Raw genomic sequence first — 20,931 nt, forward strand, 5'->3', positions numbered from 1 at the left:
GTAAGGGGAGGTCATCCCTGATTCCCTTTGGTGGTCATCTGGTCAGTTCAGGCACCTTTTTGAGGCTTGGTCGCAAGAACAAATAGACCAAGTAAAGTCGCCCAAGTGCTCGTTAGGGACTCCCTTCTTTTTTCCATTATCGGTCGAGAACGCCCATGTGTTAGGCATGCCCCAGTCCTGCCTTCGCTATGATTCTGACACACCCCCGTGAACTTTGGTCGTCCCCGCAGCGGAAAGCAGTTGAGGACACCCAAAATCGGCTTTCGATTATGTCGATTTGGGCGACCCTGAGAGAAGGACGCCCATCTCCCGATTTGTGTCGAAAGATGGGCGCCCTTCTCTTTCGAAAATAAGCCTGATAGTGACATTATATCTCATAATTATCCCACCTTTAAATAAGCTGTGAAAGACACTATGGGGATCATTTTTGAAAGAGAAAAAAAAATCTAAAAATTGGTATAAAGCAGCATTTGGATGTTTTTCTCGCCAAAATGTCCAAATTAGTTTTTTTGAAACCCATTTTCCGGGTGTTTTTCTATGCAGTTTATCTGCAGTGCTTCCAAATCTTAAGGGGGTGTGTCAGGGTGTATTAAGGTCAGGATTTGGGTGATCCTAAGACCTGGATGTTTCTCAGCCATAATGGAACAAACTGAAAATATCCAGGACAAAAACTAAGACGTTTTGAGCTAGACCTGTTTTAATAACAACCACAAAAAAGTGCCATAAATGACCAGATAACCACTGGAGGAATAAAGAATTGACCCCCCCCCCCCCCCCCCCCCCAGAGATGTACAAGGAACAGTACATACCAGCCTCTATGACAGCCTTAAATGTTATAGCCAATGTTTCCTCTAAAGAGGGGTCTGTTGTGTGCAAACTTTTTTGTCTGAGCAGCAAGTTTAAAAAACAACAATTTTTAAGCACCAGTATTAGCAATGCATTTCTCTATATAGGACAAAAAATATTTTTTGTGAGCAACCATGTAAAATCTGTGAGTGACACTCCTAAAATGTATGAGCAATTGATCATGCCCTCCGCTTAGAGGGAATATTTGTTATATCCAGTCCTATTAAAGCAGCAAGCAGGTCCCTGGAGTAGCCTAATTATTGGTGCAGTGCACTGTGGAGAAGGGGACCCAGGCCCATAATTCACTGTATTATATTTGTGGTGGAAAAAGTCAGCCCTCCAAAACCTACCAAAATCCTATTGTACTCAAATATAATTGTTACATTTGTATCCCACATTTTCCCACCTATTTGAGGAATCAATGTAGATGACACCTTATAGATGGGTACAATACGTTTTGGTGTGTTTTGGAGAGCTCCCCATACAATATAAGGGAGTAAGGGTGAGATGTATACTGGGAGCTTTTAGGCCTCCTAGGGTGCCCCACTGCTCTGCTGGGATGTCTATGTGGCCAGTCTACTAAGAATGCTGGCTCCTCCTACATCCCAATGGCTTGATTTTGTGCACTTTTCACTTGGACTTTTTTTTTCAAAAATGGACCAAAAAAGATAAACGCAGAGAGTGCAAAAATATCTAGCAAGTGACCATTTTAAAAAAATAGACGTTTTGCTGTTTCGAAAATTGCTATATTTGCTATTCGGATTCTGGTTGAACAAATTCCCCTCCACAAGTCCCAAAGGATTTCTATGAATAAATAATTCCACCAGCTAGTATCAGCAACCAAAAAAAAAAACTGCCATTATTTCACAAATTCAATGAAATCTGGATTCCATATATGAAAGACAATAATTTAGGCATGTCAAGTTACCTAGTTCCAGGAGGGAGACTTTTTGACCAATCCTGGTTTTGAATTTACACCCAAAGCAGCATGGGAGTTATATTCTCTGATTCTACCCCTTGAAATCTATGCTGCAGGTACCATAATGCATCAGTACAGGGTTGTCAGAAATTTATGTCTAAAATCTCCCTGTTGGAACTGGGTAGCTTGGCAACTCTGAGAGTCTCAGTATAAACCCTGAACTACCAGATCTGTAACTCACACCACAGTCTCTAACAATGGATCTAGGACCTTTTCCCATACAACTTACCACACAAGAATATTCAAATCACAAAATATAAAGAAAGAAGAGTTAAATTCCTACTATAAAACTAACAGTTCCATTTGCATAAAAGAATAAAATTCTTTATTGTACCTTTGTTGTCTGGCTGTTTTATTCATGTTTGTTACAGTCTCCAGTTTCTGCTTTCCTCTGTCTTTTCTTAACTTACTTTCTAGGGTTTCCAGTCCATCTGTCACTTCTCTCCCTTTCAGTCTTTTTTATAGCCTCTCCAATATCCGTCTCTGATTTTGATCTTTTTCTTTTAACCTTTTTCCATTTACTTTTCTGTCTATCTGCTCATTCAGTCTTACTATCCAGTCCTTAATCTTCTCTGTTTACTACATTTACTTGCAGCTTTCCATCTCCCTCATCCCAGCCCTCCTATTTCTCATCCTATGATTCCCCTCTCTCCCCTGCCTTCCACTGTCTCCTCTCTCTCCTCCCCTCCTTCTAGCACCTCCTTTCTTTCTCTCTTTCCCTCTGTACAGCACCCCTTTTCTCTTTCCTTCTTCTCTTGCCACCATCATCTTCTCTCTTTTCTCCATCAAGCATCTCCTTTCTCCTCCTCTATCCAATATCTAACCCTCTCTTTTCTACCTCCATCCAGTATTTTCCTATCAACCTATGCCCCATCTAGCATCTTCCTCTGTTTCTCTCCTGTTTCACTCACTATACAGGAAGTATGGCTGGGCTACCGCAGCAGCCCAGCGGTACTTCCCACTCCTAGCATGTTGTCATTTCCGGCTCTACAAAGATGTATTTATTTTTGTAACATCAGAGTGTACCCTGTGGTAGTCAGGCTTCCACCCGAAATGGCCACGCGGCCACACGGCCATTTCCTGTAGGAAAGCTAGACTTCCCTTTTATCAGCTGTGTAAAACACACGCCGATGGCAGCACCGGCCCCCTTTTGCCACAGCTTGGTAAAAGGAGCCCCTTGTGCTTAACATCCCTGTAGTGTATTTACCCTTTAACATACAAAATGTAAACTTTTGGGGCTTTTCTCCTTAACTGGCTGCACTGATACGTAGAAATGTCTGGAACATGACTCTTATACATGAATGTTGCTGGCCTTTAAACATGGAAATAGCGAAAATCCTGTTCTTAGCAGAGCCTTTTGTAAGGTACTGGGAACTGTGACCTGATGTCTCAGTTCCTACCTCAGATTTCTATGCAAAATGTGGCTTCATGTCAGTATCCAGCAATGCAGTGAAGAACTGCAGGAAAGCAGATAGTGGTGCCTGACTTAAATTCACCCCAAATATAGGAAAACTACTTTTCTTATTAAGAAAAAAAAACACAGAAGCATTTATGCTACTCAGTTACAGGAACTTAGCCCTGTCTAATCATCGCATTGCCAACTGGCATCAGCTGTACTAGAATTCTGCTTCAAGCAAAACAACTCTTTTCAAGTTAAAAATGCAAGCACCAGAAACAGAGCATATTATAGCAAAACCCCATGGTGCACAGCAAAAATACATTTTGTACTGATACACTGTCATTATTTATATCTGGCTATTGGAATGCCCATTGCTAAATGTATATGTGGGAAACCTTGATATTATTGGAACTTTTATAAAAATAACGAAGCACAGTTAATGACAGGTTGCAAAAATAAGCAGACTGAAATTGACAGCTTTACCTGCTGATTGTCGTATTTCCTAAACTAATGCATGAGAAAATAAGTAGACATAATTCAAATAAGCCAAAATCATATACCATTTTCTTGGTTGAACAACAGCATTTCTCGGGTAATTGCACTGCCCTTTAAATATTCCTGCATTCCATCCCAATGTTCAGTCTTCACAGTGTTATAATTCATTTTACAAATAGGAAAATTAGAATTTCAAGTTTTGGCAGCTGGATTTTTAATTGGGGTTTTCTGTGTTGTATTTCTGTGCAGGTTGATATCTTCTGTATCCGAGCTATTTCCCTAGGACAACTGAAAAAGATCATAATTGGTCATGATGGAAGTGGTCCAGGTAAGGTTTAAATTCATGAATAGAAATACATTTAGAACTAGATTCTCTATATCATGCCTAAAAATTGGTGCAGAAAAAAAATACACCTAGATGTCTTCTATAAACTATTCCTAAATGTAGGCATACTTTATAGAATACGCCTAAATTTCCACATGGTTTATAGAATATGCCAAGCACCCATCCACGTGATTGAATTTAGTTGTGGGCAGTTATGCCAAGGAAAAATAGGTATAAATACGGACACCTAAATTAAGCGTGGACCAGGTGTATTCTTTAACAATACATATAGATTTTAGAAACAACTATGACCCACCCATTCCATGCCAATGCCCCCTTTTCATCTATGCGGATTAATTTACGCCAATCACATTACAGAATGCACTTAGTTGTGTATGTAAATTCTAATTAATGCCAAATAGTGGCAATAATTACTTGTTAATTGGCAATTATCAGCACTGATAGGCTTGTTAACTAATTAATTTGCATGCACAAATCCAGAATATGACGGGATGTGCACACACAACTTAAGTTGTGCTATATAGAATTTGGGGAGTTAATTTCTTTTTATTTTTCAATCTTATTATTAAGGTACACAAAATAGTACATTCATGCTTTTGTAAACCAGTGCTAAAAGATCTGCGCACAATGAACATGGGTACAACCTTTGTTTATATACAACTACAATTTTAAACCCCTTTTCCTTGTCCCCCACACTCCAAAACTCCCCACCACCTCCCCCAAATTCCAGCATCTTCATACCTCCAAATTATTTAACAGCACGCTTCAAAATTGTACTGCTAAGGTCCCCAGAAAGAGAATCCACAGTTTCAGACGTTTTGCAACAGTCCCTGCATTCTCCATATTCATTCGTTCCATTCTTAACAATACATGCATTTGATTCCACCACAAAACTTTATTAATAAAACCTGGACTCGACACGAGTCATGTTTCGGCCTCTCTGGCCTGCCTCAGGAGTCCATAAAACAATATACATATACATAGTAAAATAATTAAACTAAAAGCAAACATACAACATTTAAAAATGAATAAATATAAATATAAACCATAATACAAATATAAAGGACACAAACTTATTGCATTAGGAATAATAAAGTCACTAAAATGACTTTTATATATATTTTGTATATTTATATATGCAAGATTTTTTGACAAACATATTAGAAACACCTACCGTTTTCAGACTATAAGACGCACCGGACCATAAGACGCACCTAGGTTTTAGAGGAGGGAAATAGGAAAAAAAATTTTTTCCTTTTTCCCAACTCTAAAACCTAGGTGCTCCGGTGCGTCTTGTCCGAATCCCTCCCTCCCTCCGAGTTCGGGATCGCCCTCCCCCCGGCCCTGTCACCACTTCTCCCTACTCACGCGATCTTTCCTGGTGGTCTAGTGACATCGGGGCAGGAAAGAGCCCCCTCTTTCCTGCCCAGTGCGCTGCTCTCCATCCTCCTGTATGCATTGCTGCCAGACGGTCTTGGCGAGATTCAAAATGGCCGCCGAGAATTGAAGTCTCGGCGGCCATTTTGAATCTCGCCGAGACCGTCAGGCTGCATACAGGAGGATGGAGAGCAGCACGCTGGGCAGGAAAGAGGAGCTCTTTCCTGCCCCGACGACACTAGACCACCAGGGAAGATCGCGTGAGTAGGGAGAAGTGGTGACAGGGCTGGGGGAGGGCGATCCCGAACTCGGAGGGCGGGCAGGCGGCCTGCCAGCCAGCCAAATCTACCTTCGGACTATAAGACGCACCCCCCATTTTCCTCCCAAATTTGGGGGGGAAAAAGTGCATCTTATAGTCCGAAAAATACGGTAATTAAAAATATCAAATTGAAAATATATCTAATTAGAAAAATGTATCTAAGAATGACATGGTATATATTAAACCATTATTTAACAACAATCACTTATAAACTTGAAGAAATGATCGTCTAGCAAACAAATCAAAGCTGCACACTTCTAGAAGATCGTTTCTTCTTCCAGGAATCATTATAGCAGTAACTCACAGGTACCTTCTTTACAGTGAATTTTATAATAAGTCTTTTATAGTCAATCTCTCACAAAAGATCATTTTTTAAGATTAACTATACCCTTCAAGTTTATAATATGAATCAGCCTTTTAAAATAGCCTATTAGTGTTAATATTAGACATAAATTTTATAGTATGCATCACACTTCTTGCGTTCAATATACTGTTGTATAAAGTACAGTTATGGAGTATGCAATCTAGTGATTATTGTTAAATAATTATGATTTAATACCATGTCATTCCTAGATACATTTTTCTAATTAGATATATTTTCAATTTGATATTTTTAATTAGGCGTTTCTAATATGTTTGTCAAAAAATCTTGCATATATAAATATACAAAATATATATAAAAGTCATTTTGTGTCCTTTATATTTGTATTATGGTTTATATTTATATTTATTTTTATTCATTTTTAAATATTGTATGTTTACTGTTAGTCTTTTGCTTTTAGTTTAATTATTTTACTATGTATATGTTATGTATTGTTTTAGGAACTCCTGAGGCAGGCCAGAGTGGCTGAAACACAACTCACGTCGAGTCCAGGTTTTATTAATAAACTTTTGCTGTGAACTTTTTTGAGCCCAGTAGAAGTTTGTTGACATCATCATTTTTGTCTCCTTTGCTGTGGTTTTGCCCTTTGGTTTTACCAGTGCAAAGGTTTGTTTTCTTCTGTGTTTGTCACGTTTGATTCCACTGAAAACCTACTTAAAAGAGCTTTAATCTTCTATGCAGGAACTCACAAAAGAAAAATATAGCAACTGTTCCAGCAAACTAAACTTTTTTACTCTCTTTAAGCAATAAGAAACATCACATAACGTGAAATTGGATGAACAATACTTTTCAAGAATAAATATTTTAATGGACCTTCAGTCATACAGCCCTGTTTACTAAGGTGCATTAGCATTTTTAACGTGCCTACAATTAGCTTGTGCGCTAACCATGTAGGCACCTATAGGGATATTGTAGGCACATACATGGTTAATGCACATTAAAGATACTAATGCGCCTATAACGCGGCTTAGTAAACAGGGCCCTTAGTGTACATTCATCTTGAGTAATGAAACTTGTATGGACAGCACCATCTCGTCATTGGTCCTTTATAGTTGTATTTATATTTAAAAGAGAAATGAATATTTTTTAAACTTAGCTTTATTTAGCTTTTTAGCATTCAGCTTGAGATAACGGGTGTACTGCCAACTTGGCCAGGTTTTGCAAGCTTCATCAGGGAAGTAGTACACTGCAAAAGAACAAACAATAAGTCAAAAACATTCACAAAAAACGCTCAGAAAAAACAGCTCTTACTTAGAATGCTCAGGGTCTCTCATAGTAAATTTCTTCAAATATGGCGACAGCATCTTCTGTCAGGTTTTAAAATGAACAAATGAGAAAAAGCACAACATGTCAGCCTAAGCAAACTGAAATCAACTAGTAATTATGTCATGGATGGATCAAGGCCATTCCTAAAATTTATACTTGCTGTTAATAAGGGGAATCCATGCCTAATGTAGATGTGAGGATTTACACCAGGGTTCACTTGGTGTAAATCCTTGCATCTAAAGTTTGGTGCCGATCCCAGTGCTAAGTATATTCTATAAATGGCACCTAACTTTCAGCTATATAAATATAATGAGCGTTAGAGAGCTCGTATAATAGAAACTCAATGTCCATAGTTCCTGAAGCAGTCACACAGCCCAGTATCCTTTGCCAGGTTCACATTTGGGGTGGGTAGCAACCGCTGGGGGAGATTAACGGGTGACTTCCCTTAATCCCTCCAGTAGAGAGTTGCTCAATTGGATCACCTTTCTGTAATCTGGATTTGTTACGTGTTAGGTCTAAATACCAATGTCCATCTTTTTGGCCATAGATGTCCCTTCCTTTTCTGAAATCAGTTGGACAAGCAAATTATGGCCTCTCCCTAATCCTACCCCATACATGCCCAAACCACCTCTTTGCCAAAAGGGCATTCTGCAGATTTAGTTGTTCATATCCCAACTTTATAAAATTAGGGTTTGGACATCCATTACTTACTACTACTACTTAACATTTCTAAAGCGCTACTAGGGTTACACAGCACTGTACAGTTTAACAAAGAAGGACAGTCCCTGCTCAAAGGAGCTTACAATCTAATGGACAAAATGTGCAGACAATCAAATTGGGGCAGTCTAGATTTCCTGAATAGAGGTATAATGGTTAGGTGCCGAAGGCGACATTGAAGAGGTGGACTTTGAGCAAGGATTTGAAGATTATTTATTTATTTATTTATTTATTTATTTATTTATTTATTTATTTATTTATTTATCATATTTATATTCTGCTTAAACTAAACAGGTAACAATGAAATAAGCATAAAAGCATCATAAAACAATATAAAACATCACACACAAATACAAAACCACATACATAAACGCAGAAAGAACTACTGTCCACACAACAGTGTCAACCTGCTAGCTCATTTCACAGAAAAAGCTTGCACAAGCAAATGTGTTTTCAAACACTTCCTAAACTTCGCCGACTTTTTTTTTTTTTTTTTTACATTTGTACCCCGCGCTTTCCCACTCATGGCAGGCTCAATGCGGCTTACATGGGGCAATGGAGGGTTAAGTGACTTGGCTGATAAGCTCAAATACCCTGGTAGGTGGTTCCACAGCAAAGGACCAGCTGCAGAAAACATAGCTGCCTTAGTCTCAGCATAATGGATAGCTTACAACCCAGATAGGTCCAGCTGTTTGGTATTTTCTGATCTCAGTGAACGCATCAGCTGATGAAGCTGCAACAAGGGCTTTCTGCATAAATTACTCAGTGAATACATGTAAGAACTGGGAGCCAGTGCAACTGTTTGAGAACTAGAGATATGTGTGCAAATTTAGCTTTTTCCGTTCCTAATCTGGCAGCTGAAATACCCAAATATAAAGCATTATAATAGTCCAATTTAGTTAGCACTAAGCTCGGTACAACTTGATGAAAATCACAAGCAGGGGTCATTGGCTTCAACCTCCTCAACATATGCAAATGGAAAAAACAGGAACATATTACTTGGTCCACCCAACCTTGCATAGTCAGTCTATCATTCAACACATAACCCTAACATCTAACCTGGTTCTTGACAGAGAGTGGAGGAAAAGAACCAGACAGACTCCTGGGGCAACCCTTCCTGATCCTGACGCCCCACCACTATAATCTTTGTCTTATCTAAATTTAATGCTAACTTATTTTCCGCCACTCTCTCCAAACAAACTCCCAATTTTTCTGCAAAATCACCTTTTAATCCTACCGCTGGAAAGAAAAACTGAATATAATCAGCATAGGACCCATATCCTATACCCAGTTCCTGAAAAGGCTGTCTCAAAGGGCTACATAAATATTAAAAAGCAGTGCTGACAAAGCTGACCCTTGAGTCACTTCCATCTTAACTTGATACACCGTGGAAACCTTCTCACCCACCTTAACTTGCAAAGCATGACCCCTAAAATAAAAAGCAAAGCAAGCATAATCCTGACCGCACATCTCCATCATATGCAATTACCTCAACAAAATCTCAAGATCGACTGTATCAAATGCTGTGCAGATATCTAATATCATCCTATATAATAATTTGCACCATGAACATTCCATGAAGCTGCCTGGGTACGTGCCTCCATTCTGATTGGCTGTGCCTGGGACTGAAGCCTCGTATGACGTCATCCAGAGAGCCCAAGCAACAGCAGTGCAGGCCCAGGCAGCTTTATTGAACGTACAGGGAAAATAAAAGCAAAGAAAAAGGGCAAAAACCAGAGGAAGACTCCGTGGCTCACGAGCCGCTCTCTTCTGTGCTGCCTCGAACCCTTCACGCGCCAATGGCCGTTGCCACTGCTACTGTCCCATGCTTCCTACAGCGTGCAGCCCATGGTCCCCGGCTTGGCACCCACATCTCCCTCTAGGCAGCGCGATACAGCACGCAAACGCCAGCCCGCCCACCCAGGAGCACGAGACAAGCTGCAGCCTGCCCCAGAAAAACAAACAAACCCAAATAAACCGCCAGATCGCCCGCCCAACCATTGCAAGTCAAAAGCGGCAGCCGGCAAAAAAAACAAAGCTGTCAAAACACCCAGCACTGTGAGTCCACCTGCAGCACACCCCGCGAAACAACAAGAAACTGCCAGCCAGCCAGCCTGCTGCCACTAAAAAATGGCAACCACACAAAAAAGATTCACAACTGCAAACCAGGTAACAGGATACGCGATCTTCAGCCCCACAAAACATTCAACAAACCCATCACTCCAACCTCCCCCCCTTCTATCATTCTGACAGAGAAAAAAAAATAACACCCTGACAGAAAACCTCCCCTATCTCACATACATACACACTCATGCAACATCTAACCCCCCTCTGTCATTCTAACAGAGAAAAAAAAGTTACACCCTGTCAGACAACTTCCCCTGTCTCTCTCTCTCTCTCTCTCTCTCACACACACACACCCCCCCCACACACACACACACACAATCTCTCTCTGTGCCACACAACACACACAGTTCACCCCCCCCACACACACAATTACTGACTCACACACACGATCTCTCTGTGCCACACAACACACACAGTTCACCCCCCCCACACACACAATTACTGACTCACACACACACACACTCATGCAACATCTAAAACCTCCCCCCCTGTCATTCTGACAGAGAAAAAAAAGTAACACCAAATGTAAAAAACACAAATATGACTGTTATAATAAATTCACTGTTTCACTGTACTGTGTTGCACTTTTACAAACTATCAATACAAAAAAAACATATATTAAAACAGTTCAGGTCAAAACAAACACAAATAGATAAAACCCTTGCTAGCACCTGCTTCATTTGATTGAGAAACAGGCCTTTCTTACTAGTAAAACTATAAAACACATCATAACTTATCTATTGTAAATACATGGAGCATCTCCACAACATAGTTGCCATTAAATACCGTGTGCATCTATATCCGCAGTTGAACTTACCGATTTTGAAACAGTGATCGATGCTCAAAGGAAACTGGATGCAAATGAAATGTGCAGAAATTCTGCAAGCAGATTGGTAGGCAAAGTGCCTAGCACATGCGTAGAACAGTTTTGTGGTAAGCGTCGATGTTATATGCAGGCTCAGGGAAAAAATGCGACAACTGCGTCATAGGGTTCCATGACTGTAGCAGTGTTGTTACATGCAGGACACACATACAATACATGCATATGGCACATTTAACACACACGTACAAATACTATTAAAAATCCATGCAATTGCTCCACTGAGAAATCGCCCTCATGCAATGACAGCTCCAGACCTGCTGGAACATTGTGAACGTTAAAGGTAGGGGCTCCTTTCTGTGCATTGCATGGAATGCTTATTTTAATACTAATGAGCTCAGTAATACATTTGCATAGGATTCTCGGTAGTTGCTACCAAGAATGGTAAAAGCAATGCAGAACCCCTTTGTGCATTAAACGCTAGAGTGCTATGAGAAGTCTAAATCAAATATTGCAAGCACTGTAAGCTTTGAGCATCAGGGCCTGATTGAGGTTCTACCCAATGGTGTGCTGGTAAATGTTTAACAACAGGCTCTCTTCCCGGTCCATGTCTGCCCCCCCCCCACCCTGTCCACCTCTGTGCCCCCCCCCCCCCCCAAATTGCAGAGCTGGCTATAGCTAGGGAGAGAGCCTGGGGGGGGGGGGGGGCAATGCATTACTCCAGGAAAAAAAATATTTTATGATCCCAGGTTCCAATCTAATGTTTAATGTGGGATAAAATGCCATAAATAAGTAAATAAATAAATAAATACAAACTTTTAATGTTGAGCACCTGATTCTCAAATTGGACATATTCCAAACACTATAATGAAAATAAAATGATTTTTTTTACCTTTGTTGTCTGATAACTTTGTTTTCCATATCATCAAGCTGATCAATCCATAGACTGGTGGGTTGTGTCCATCTACCAGCAGGTGGAGATAGAGAGCAAACTTTTGCCTCCCTATATGTGGTCATGTGCTGCCGGAAACTCCTGTATGTTCTCTATCTCAGCAGGTGGTGGTCACACACAGCAGCAGCTCTGGCTAGGCCTCCAAGCCTAATCCTTAGGTTTTGTTGAGGCCTGGGGTTGAGGGCTCTTTTGAGCAAGTGCAAACCTGGTGGTGCCAGGTCCCTCCTTTTCTCCCCCCCCTCCCGCTGGCTCCGTAAAAAAAAAAAAAAAAAAAATTTAAACGTCCTTAAAGGCGTTTATTTCGACGTTTATTTAAACGTTCATTGCAGCTACTCACTGGGACACCAGTTTGTTACAGCTCGGAGCGGCAAGCAGGTAATTTTACCTTTTTATAGCGGGCCGGGGGTTCCCCGATTCTTCTCCTCGTGGCATATGGCGTCGGAGGGCGAGGGCGCAAAGGGTCGCTCCCCGGATCGCTTGAGCGCTTCTAGAGGGGATGCGGGGGTCTTACAGCCTGATTCGCCCTTGTTGGGTGACAGTTTCGTGACCGATGAATGTCCCGGTCCTTCCTCCGGCGTGGCGGTTTTTCCCGCCATTAACGCCCATACCCCGCTCCTCGCCTCCGCCATCTTGGCCGGCCACGCAGCTCGGACGGCTTCTTCGTGGGCCGCCCTTGAGGTTGGAGACATTAATGCCATGAACGCCCTTAATTTGGGCGACGGCACAAAAGCGGCTAAAGTTAAGCGCCGTTCTTCCCGCGCGGCTCCTTCGCGGAGTGTCGCGCCGGACGCCATTTTGGATGCGCAGCATGTCTCTCCCCCGCTCTTGCGAGCGCCGGTTGAGGGTGCGTCTAGGGCTGTTGCCCAGGCTGCGGAAGTGCACAGTCTGGGGGGTTTCTCCCCCGAATTTGTTTTGCTGCTGCATCAGGCTTTCCTCATGCAAAACGCTGCCCCTGCTCCCTCTTCTGGTAAAGAGGTTGAGGTTCCCAGAGGTAAACGCCCTCGGGTTGATTTCCAGGCCTTGGAGGACTTTGTCTCCTCCGATGTAGATGAGGGCAGCGTGTCTGAGGTCTCCCAACGGTCCTTTGCGGATTCCTTGGAGGAGACGGATCCCCGCTCGGATGGAGCGGATGACCCCTCTGCAGCGCGGCTTTTTAGCCCAGAGGATTTGCCCAGCCTGTTGTTACAGGCCATGGACACTTTGAAGATTTCCTCTCCGGAGGACGTCTCTCCCTCAGCCCCTGTTGGCTCTGCCATTATGCTGGGGACGAAGCGCCCGCCTAGAACCTTCCACGTGCATGATGCCATGCACACCTTAATTTCGGCTCAATGGGATGTCCCGGAAGCGAGCCTTAAAGTGGCTAGGGCTATGTCCCGCCTCTATCCTTTGGCTGTGAGTGAACGTGAGGCCTATCTGTGGCCTACCGTGGATTCTTTAATCACTGCGGTGACTAAGAAAACGGCGTTGCCGGTGGAAGGTGGCACGGCCCTAAAGGACGCCCAAGACAGAAGATTGGAGGCGGCCTTAAGGTCGTCCTTTGAGGCAGCTGCTTTAAGTTTGCAGGCCTCAGTTTGCGGCTCCTATGTGGCCAGGGCGTGCCTGACTATGGTGCAGCGGGCTTCCCCCTCGGATCATTCCTTGAGGGCTGATTGGCCGGCCCTGGAATCGGGCTTAGCCTATTTGGCAGACTTGCTGTATAATGTCGTGAGAGCCTCAGCTAAAGGCATGGCTCAGACAGTCTCTGCGCGGCGGTGGCTTTGGCTGAAACATTGGTCTGCTGACCACGCCTCTAAATCCCGCCTGGCTAGATTGCCTTTTAAAGGCAAGCTGCTCTTTGAGGTCGAGCTGGACAAAATCGTGACCGATCTCGGCATGTCTAGGGGCAAGAAATTACCAGAGGTCAGGGCTCGGGCTAGTACTCGTCCCGGTACCTCCAGAGGACGGTTGCAGGAAGCTTGTCGGTACCGCCCGGGCAAGTCGGGTTCCTCTGCCCCCTCTTCCTTCAAGAGGAATTTCTCCCCCAAGCAGTATTCCTTTCGCAGAGACCGCCGTCCCGGAGGTGCTCCCTCCGGTCCTCCCCCAGGGTCTCGTACCCAATGACGGGGCCTTGGTCCACGCCCCAGTGCAGATTGGAGGACGGCTGTCCTCGTTTCTGGGCGAGTGGACCACAATAACTTCAGACGCGTGGGTGCTGGAAGTCATCAGAGACGGCTACAAGCTAGAGTTCTGCCGACCCTTAAGAGACGGGTTCGTACTCTCTCCCTGCAAGTCTCCGGTCAAAGCTGTGGCAGTGCAGCAGACCTTGGACAATCTGATCCGCCTGGGCGCGGTCGTTCCGGTGCCAGAAAGTCAGCTTGGCAAGGGACGTTACTCCATTTACTTTGTGGTACCAAAGAAAGGAGGTTCTGTCTGGCCTATCCTCGACCTCAAAGGGGTCAATCGGGCCTTGAAAGTGCGGCACTTTCGCATGGAGACTCTCCGCTCTGTTATAGCGGCAGTGAAGGCAGGAGAGTTCTTGGCCTCCTTGGACATCAAGGAAGCGTACCTGCATATTCCCATCTGGCCTCCTCATCAACGCTTTCTGCGTTTTGCAGTCCTGGGACGACACTTCCAGTTCAGAGCCCTCCCATTCGGGTTGGCTACTGCTCCGCGGACCTTTTCCAAAGTAATGGTGGTCATCGCGGCCTTCCTACGAAAGGAAGGGGTACAAGTCCATCCTTATCTGGACGACTGGTTGATCCGAGCCCCCTCTTATGCAGAGTGCGGCAAAGCTGTGGACCGGGTAGTTGCTCTTTTGAGCTCCCTGGGATGGATCATCAACTGGGAGAAGAGCCAGCTGCGCCCGACTCAGTCCCTGGAGTACCTGGGAGTTCGATTCGACACCCAAGTGGGCAGAGTGTTCCTGCCAGACAATCGGATTGTCAAACTTCAGGCTCAGGTGGACCAGTTCCTAGTAGCCTCTCCTCTTCGGGCTTGGGACTATGTGCAGCTGTTGGGCTCTATGACGGCCACGATGGAAGTAGTGCCCTGGGCCAGGGCTCATATGAGACCACTTCAACACTCTTTGCTGCGGCGCTGGACTCCGATGTCGGAGAATTATGCTGTGCGCCTTCCCTTGGACCCAGCAGTGCGCAAGGCGCTGAGCTGGTGGATGCAGACAGACAAGTTGTCTGCGGGAATGCCTCTGGTGACCCCAGAGTGGATTGTCGTCACGACGGACGCCTCGTTGTCGGGCTGGGGAGCCCACTGCTTGGGAAGGACAGCGCAGGGGCTTTGGTCTCCTGCAGAGGCAAAGTGGTCTATCAACCTCCTGGAACTCAGAGCCATTCGGTTGGCGCTTTTGGAGTTCATCCCGGTACTGGTGTTGAAGCCTGTACGGGTCCTGTCGGACAATGCCACGGCTGTGGCCTATGTCAACCGCCAGGGAGGTACCAAGAGCGCCCCTCTAGCCAAGGAGGCTATGAGTCTTTGCCAGTGGGCGGAAGCGAACCTGGAGCAGCTTTCAGCGGCCCACATTGCCGGAGTCATGAATGTCAAGGCGGATTTTCTCAGTCGCCATACCTTGGAGCCCGGAGAGTGGCAACTATCTGCTCAGGCGTTCTTGGACATCACGAAGCGCTGGGGCCAGCCGAGCCTAGATCTGATGGCGTCATCGGCCAATTGCCAAGTGCCGCGCTTTTTCAGCAGAGGACGGGACCCTCGATCCCTGGGAGTAGATGCTCTTCTCCAACAGTGGCCGACACAAGAGCTCCTCTATGTGTTCCCGCCCTGGCCAATGTTGGGCAGGGTGCTAGACCGGGTGGCAAAGCATCCCGGCAGGGTAATCCTGGTGGGTCCGGATTGGCCCAGACGTCCCTGGTATGCGGACTTGATCAGGCTCTCAGTCGACGATCCTCTGCAGCTGTCAGTGGAGCAGGGCCTGTTACATCAGGGTCCCGTGGTGATGGAGGATCCCTCTCCCTTTGGTCTTACGGCCTGGCTATTGAGCGGCAGCGTCTGAGGAAGAAGGGCTTTTCAGACAAGGTCATCGCCACTATGCTGAGAGCGAGGAAGCGCTCTACTTCTACTGCTTATGCCAGGGTTTGGCGTATCTTTGCAGCATGGTGTGAAGCAGGCTCACTTTCTCCCTTCACTGCTCCAATTTCTTCAGTGTTGGCGTTCCTGCAAAAAGGTCTGGAGAAAGGCCTGTCGCTCAGTTCCCTTAAAGTCCAGGTAGCGGCTCTGGCTTGCTTCAGGGGCCGCCTGAAGGGTGCTTCCCTGGCTTCGCAGCCAGATGTGGTGCGCTTTCTCAAGGGAGTTAATCACCTGCGCCCTCCTCTGCACTCAGTGGTGCCTGCGTGGAATCTCAACCTGGTGCTAAGAGCATTGCAGAAGCCGCCTTTTGAACCCTTGTCGAGGGCATCTCTGAAAGACCTGACGTTGAAAGCAGTCTTTTTGGTGGCTATCACTTCAGCCAGAAGAGTTTCCGAGCTCCAGGCGCTCTCATGTCGAGAGCCTTTTCTGCAGTTCACTGAGGCAGGAATGACTATTCGCACAGTGCCTTCCTTCCTGCCCAAGATTGTTTCTCGCTTCCATGTGAATCAGCAGCTCTGTCTCCCTTCCTTTCGTAGGGAGGACTACCCAGAGGAGTACTCCGCTCTTAAATATCTGGATGTGAGACGAGTCATCATCAGATACTTGGAAGTGACCAATGATTTCCGGAAATCGGATCATCTGTTTGTCCTGTTTGCAGGTCCTCGTAAGGGTCTGCAGGCTGCTAAGCCTACAGTGGCAAGATGGGTCAAGGAAGCCATTGCAGCGGCTTATGTGGCCGCGGGGAAGGTGCCGCCTATCCAGCTGAAGGCTCACTCCACGAGAGCTCAGGCGGCCTCGATGGCAGAGGCCGGATCCGTCTCCTTGGAAGAGATATGCAAGGCGGCAACTTGGGCTTCGGCTCATACATTCTCCAAGCATTACCGTTTGACTGTGGCTGCACGGGCGGAGGCCCGGTTTGGAGCTTCAGTGTTGAGGTCAGGGATTTCTATGTCCCGCCCTGGGTGAGTACTGCTTCGGTACATCCCACCAGTCTATGGATTGATCAGCTTGATGATATGGAAGGTAAAATTATGTATAATCATACCTGATAATTTTCTTTCCATTAATCATAGCTGATCAATCCATAGCCCCTCCCAGATATCTGTACTGTTTATATTCTGGTTGAATTTTAGGTTCAAGTTTAGCCTTCAGTTACTTCAGGAGGACTTCGTGTTCAAGTTCTTCTTTCACTTGGATTCTTCAAGAGTTGAGACGAGTTTGTGTTACAGTGAGCTGCTGCATTCCTCTCCCCTCCGTTTTACGGGGCTGGATTGAGATTTAAATTCTGCCGGCACTCCCTCCCGCTTCGTGCGGCTGTAGGGCAGCTTTGTACCCCTCCCGCTTCGGCGGTGTTAGGGTCAGTCAGCTCCTCCCGCGGTTGCGGTTGCAGGATAAGCCAGATCCCCCCGCATCGGCGGGTGTGGTGTCCCTCCCCCGCTCCGCGGGGATGAGCTGGACGGATTCCCCTCCCCCACTTGTGTGGGGATGAGCTGGGTTAATTCCCCTCCCCCGTTTCGGCGGTGGTGAGCTGGGCAGAGTGTCCCTTCGTGGGTGTAATTCTCTAAGTGCTGAGTCCTGCGGATGGAGCTTTGATATCGACATACTGAGGAGTTTCCGGCAGCACATGACCACATATAGGGAGGCAAAAGTTTGCTCTCTATCTCCACCTGCTGGTAGATGGACACAACCCACCAGTCTATGGATTGATCAGCTATGATTAATGGAAAGAAAATTATCAGGTATGATTATACATAATTTTACCTTTCTGATCATGTTGGCCCAGTATCCGATTCTGCTGCTATCTGTCCTCTTAACTCCGTTTTCAGGGCTTCCTTTCCATTTATTTCTTTCCTTTCCTCCTTTCTTCTTCATTTCTGGTCCTCCGCAGACTTGACTGTCCAGTGGATCCAGCTTCTGCCTATTTTCTTCATCCATGTGCAGTTTTTCTCCTCTCTTCCTTTACCCTCATCTCATCTCCTTCCTCACTCTTCCCTGCCCTCCATCCATGTACAGCATTTCTTCTCTCTCCCTTCCCTCTCCTCCACCCATGTCCAGCAACTCTCGTCTCCCCTGCCCCCCTCCAGCCATCCATACCAACCCAACAATTCTCCTCGCTCTCCTGCCCTCCCTCCAGCCACCCATACCCACCCAGCGATTCTCTCCTCTCCCCTGCCCCCCTCCAGCCATCCATACCAACCCAACAATTCTCCTCGCTCTCCTGCCCTCCCTCCAGCCATCCATACCCACCCAACGATTCTCTCCGCTCCCCTGCCCCCCTCCAGCCATCCATACCCACCCAGCAATTCCCTTCGCTCCCCTGCCCCACTTTGAGCCATCCATACCCACCCAGCAATTCCCTTTGCTCTCCTGCCCCCTCTCCAGCCATCCATACCCACCCAGCAATTCTCTTCGCTCCCATGCCTCCGTCGCAGCAGCCGGCGCAGTGAAATACTGTCTCTACCCTTCCCTTCATTTCCTGTCAATGTCCCGCCCTTGCAGAAAGAGGAAATGACATCAGAAGAAGGCGGGACATTGACGGGAATGAAGGGAAGGCTAGAGACGGGCTTTCACTGCGGCTGCAGCGACAGAGGTAAAATCAACGATTTAAACCCCCCCCCAGAGCGGCAGCAGGTGAGGTAAGCATGGCTTGTGCCGCCCTCCTGCCATGCTTACCTCATTGACTGCCGGGTTGCACTGCCCCTGGGAGCCGGCTCGCCTGCCACAACAACTGGCTCACAAGAGCTTTAAAAATTTAACAACCGGCTCTTGCGAGCCAGTGCGAGCCGGCTCCAGCACACCACTGGTTCTACCCTTGCTGCATTGTTACAAAATCCACAAGCTGCTCCAACAGTATCCAATATGGATGTCTAACTGCTGGTTTTCAGACATCCAAAACATGAACATGAACAGAGCTTCTAAAATAAGGGCCATAATCAGTGGTGTGCTGGTAAATGTTTAACAGGCTCTCTCCCCGGTCCACCTCTGTGCCCCTTGTCCACCTCTGCGCCCCCCCCCCCCCCCCCCAAATTGCAGAGCTGGCTATAGCCAGGGAGAGAGCCGGGGGGGGAGGGGTGGGAGCAATGCATTATTCCAGGAAAAAAAATTAAATGATCCCAGGTTCCAATCTAATTCATGTTTAATGTGGGATAAAATGCCATAAATAAGTAAATACATATAAACTTTTAATGTTGAGCACCTGATTCTCAAAGTGGACATATTCCAAACACTATAATGAAAATAAAATGATTTTTGTTTTTCTGATCATGCTGGCTCACTATCCAATTCTGCTGCTATCTGTCCTCTTAACTCCATTTCCAGGGCTTCCTTTCCATTTATTTCTTTACTTTCCACCTTTCTTCTTCATTTCTTGCCCTACATCCATAAATAAAAGCTGGGTTCTCCGCAGACTTGACTGTCCAGTGGATCCAGCTTCTGCCTATTTTCTTCATCTATGTGCAGTTTTTCTCCTCTCTTCCGTTTCCCTCATCTCATCTCCTTCCTCACTCTTCCCTCCCCTCTATCCATGTCCAGCATTTCTTCTCTCTCCATTCCCTCTCCTCCATCCATGTCCTGCAACCCTCCTCTCCCCTGCCCTCCCCTCCATCCACCCATGTCCAGCAACTCTCCTCTCCCCTGCCCCCCTCCATCCACCCATGTCCAGCAACTCTGCTCTCCCCTGCCCCCTTCCTTCCATCCATATCCAGCAACTATCCTCTCCCCTGCCTCCCTCCATCCATACCCAGCGATTCTCTTCTCTCCCCTGCCCCTTCTATCCATCCATACCTAGCGATTCTCTTCTCTCCCCTGCCCCCTCTATCCATCCATACCCAGCAATTCTCTTCTCTCTCCCCTGCCACCCTCTATCCATCCATACCCAGTGATTCTCTTCTTTCCCCTGCCCCCACTCTATCCATCCATACCCAGCGATTCTCTTCTTTCCCCTGCCCCCACTCCAGCCATCCATACCCAGTGATTCTCTTCTCTCCCCTGCCCCCCCCCAGCCATCCATACCCAGCGATTCTCTTCTCTCCCCTGCCCCCTCTCAAGCCACCTATGCCCAGTGATTCTCCTCTCTCCCCTGATTACCTCCATCGATGCGGCCACATTATTGAAAGCCCTGCCCATCTCTAGCCTTCCCTTTTAGTTCGTTCCCTCAGAGTCCCACCCTCGTGGAAAGAGGAAATGACATCAGAAGGCAGAACTCTGAGGGAACAAACTCACGAAAGGAAGGCTAGAGACGGGCAGGGCTTTCAATGTCGTGGCTACTTCGACGGAGGTAATCAGGGGAGAGAGGACAATCACTGGGTGGCGCAGGCAAACGAGGGCAGTGGTGGGAGGTGAGGTAAACGGGGTAAGCATGGCTTGTGGCGCCCTCCTGCCATGCTTACCTCGTTTACCGGAGCCGGCTTGCCGTGCTGAACAACCGGCTCACAAGATCTTTAAAAAATTAACAACCGGCTCTTGCGAGCCGGTGCAAGCTGGCTCCAGCACACCACTGGCCATAATCTTTATTAATGCAAACTTTTACTCTTCATGTAAATCACAACCCAGAGCCAGTTATCAGCAGATGGCTTTCATGACACCTCAATAGTTAATGAAAATATGTCCAGAAGGAGACTACTGAAATGGTCAGTGGTATTTGCCATAAAGCATATGGGGACAGACATAAAGATATAAATATGTATACTTCAGAAGGCATAATCCAAAGAACCCCAAGTGGCTATGCAATCTGCTCTTCAAATAATTTGAAAATAGTCACAAAAACCATTCAGTAAAGACTGTTTTAATGAGCCGAAAGGATCTCAGAAGAGGTCAGATCTAACAGTCTTTTA

General features: G+C 46.0%; 1 protein-coding gene across 1 annotated transcript in view; it reads left to right on the plus strand.

Annotated features, from left to right (window-relative positions):
• The window catches only part of LOC115477536 (lipoxygenase homology domain-containing protein 1-like), a 428,353-nt gene that overhangs the window by 120,554 nt on the left and 286,868 nt on the right, over positions 1-20,931 (plus strand). Inside the window, exon 14 of the mRNA XM_030214471.1 lies at positions 3,969-4,047. Within this exon, the coding sequence (XP_030070331.1) occupies positions 3,969-4,047 (79 nt within the window). The remainder of the gene's footprint in view (positions 1-3,968; positions 4,048-20,931) is intronic.

Source organism: Microcaecilia unicolor, chromosome 1 (genome assembly GCF_901765095.1).
Source record: "Microcaecilia unicolor chromosome 1, aMicUni1.1, whole genome shotgun sequence".
Taxonomy (NCBI): domain Eukaryota; kingdom Metazoa; phylum Chordata; class Amphibia; order Gymnophiona; family Siphonopidae; genus Microcaecilia; species Microcaecilia unicolor.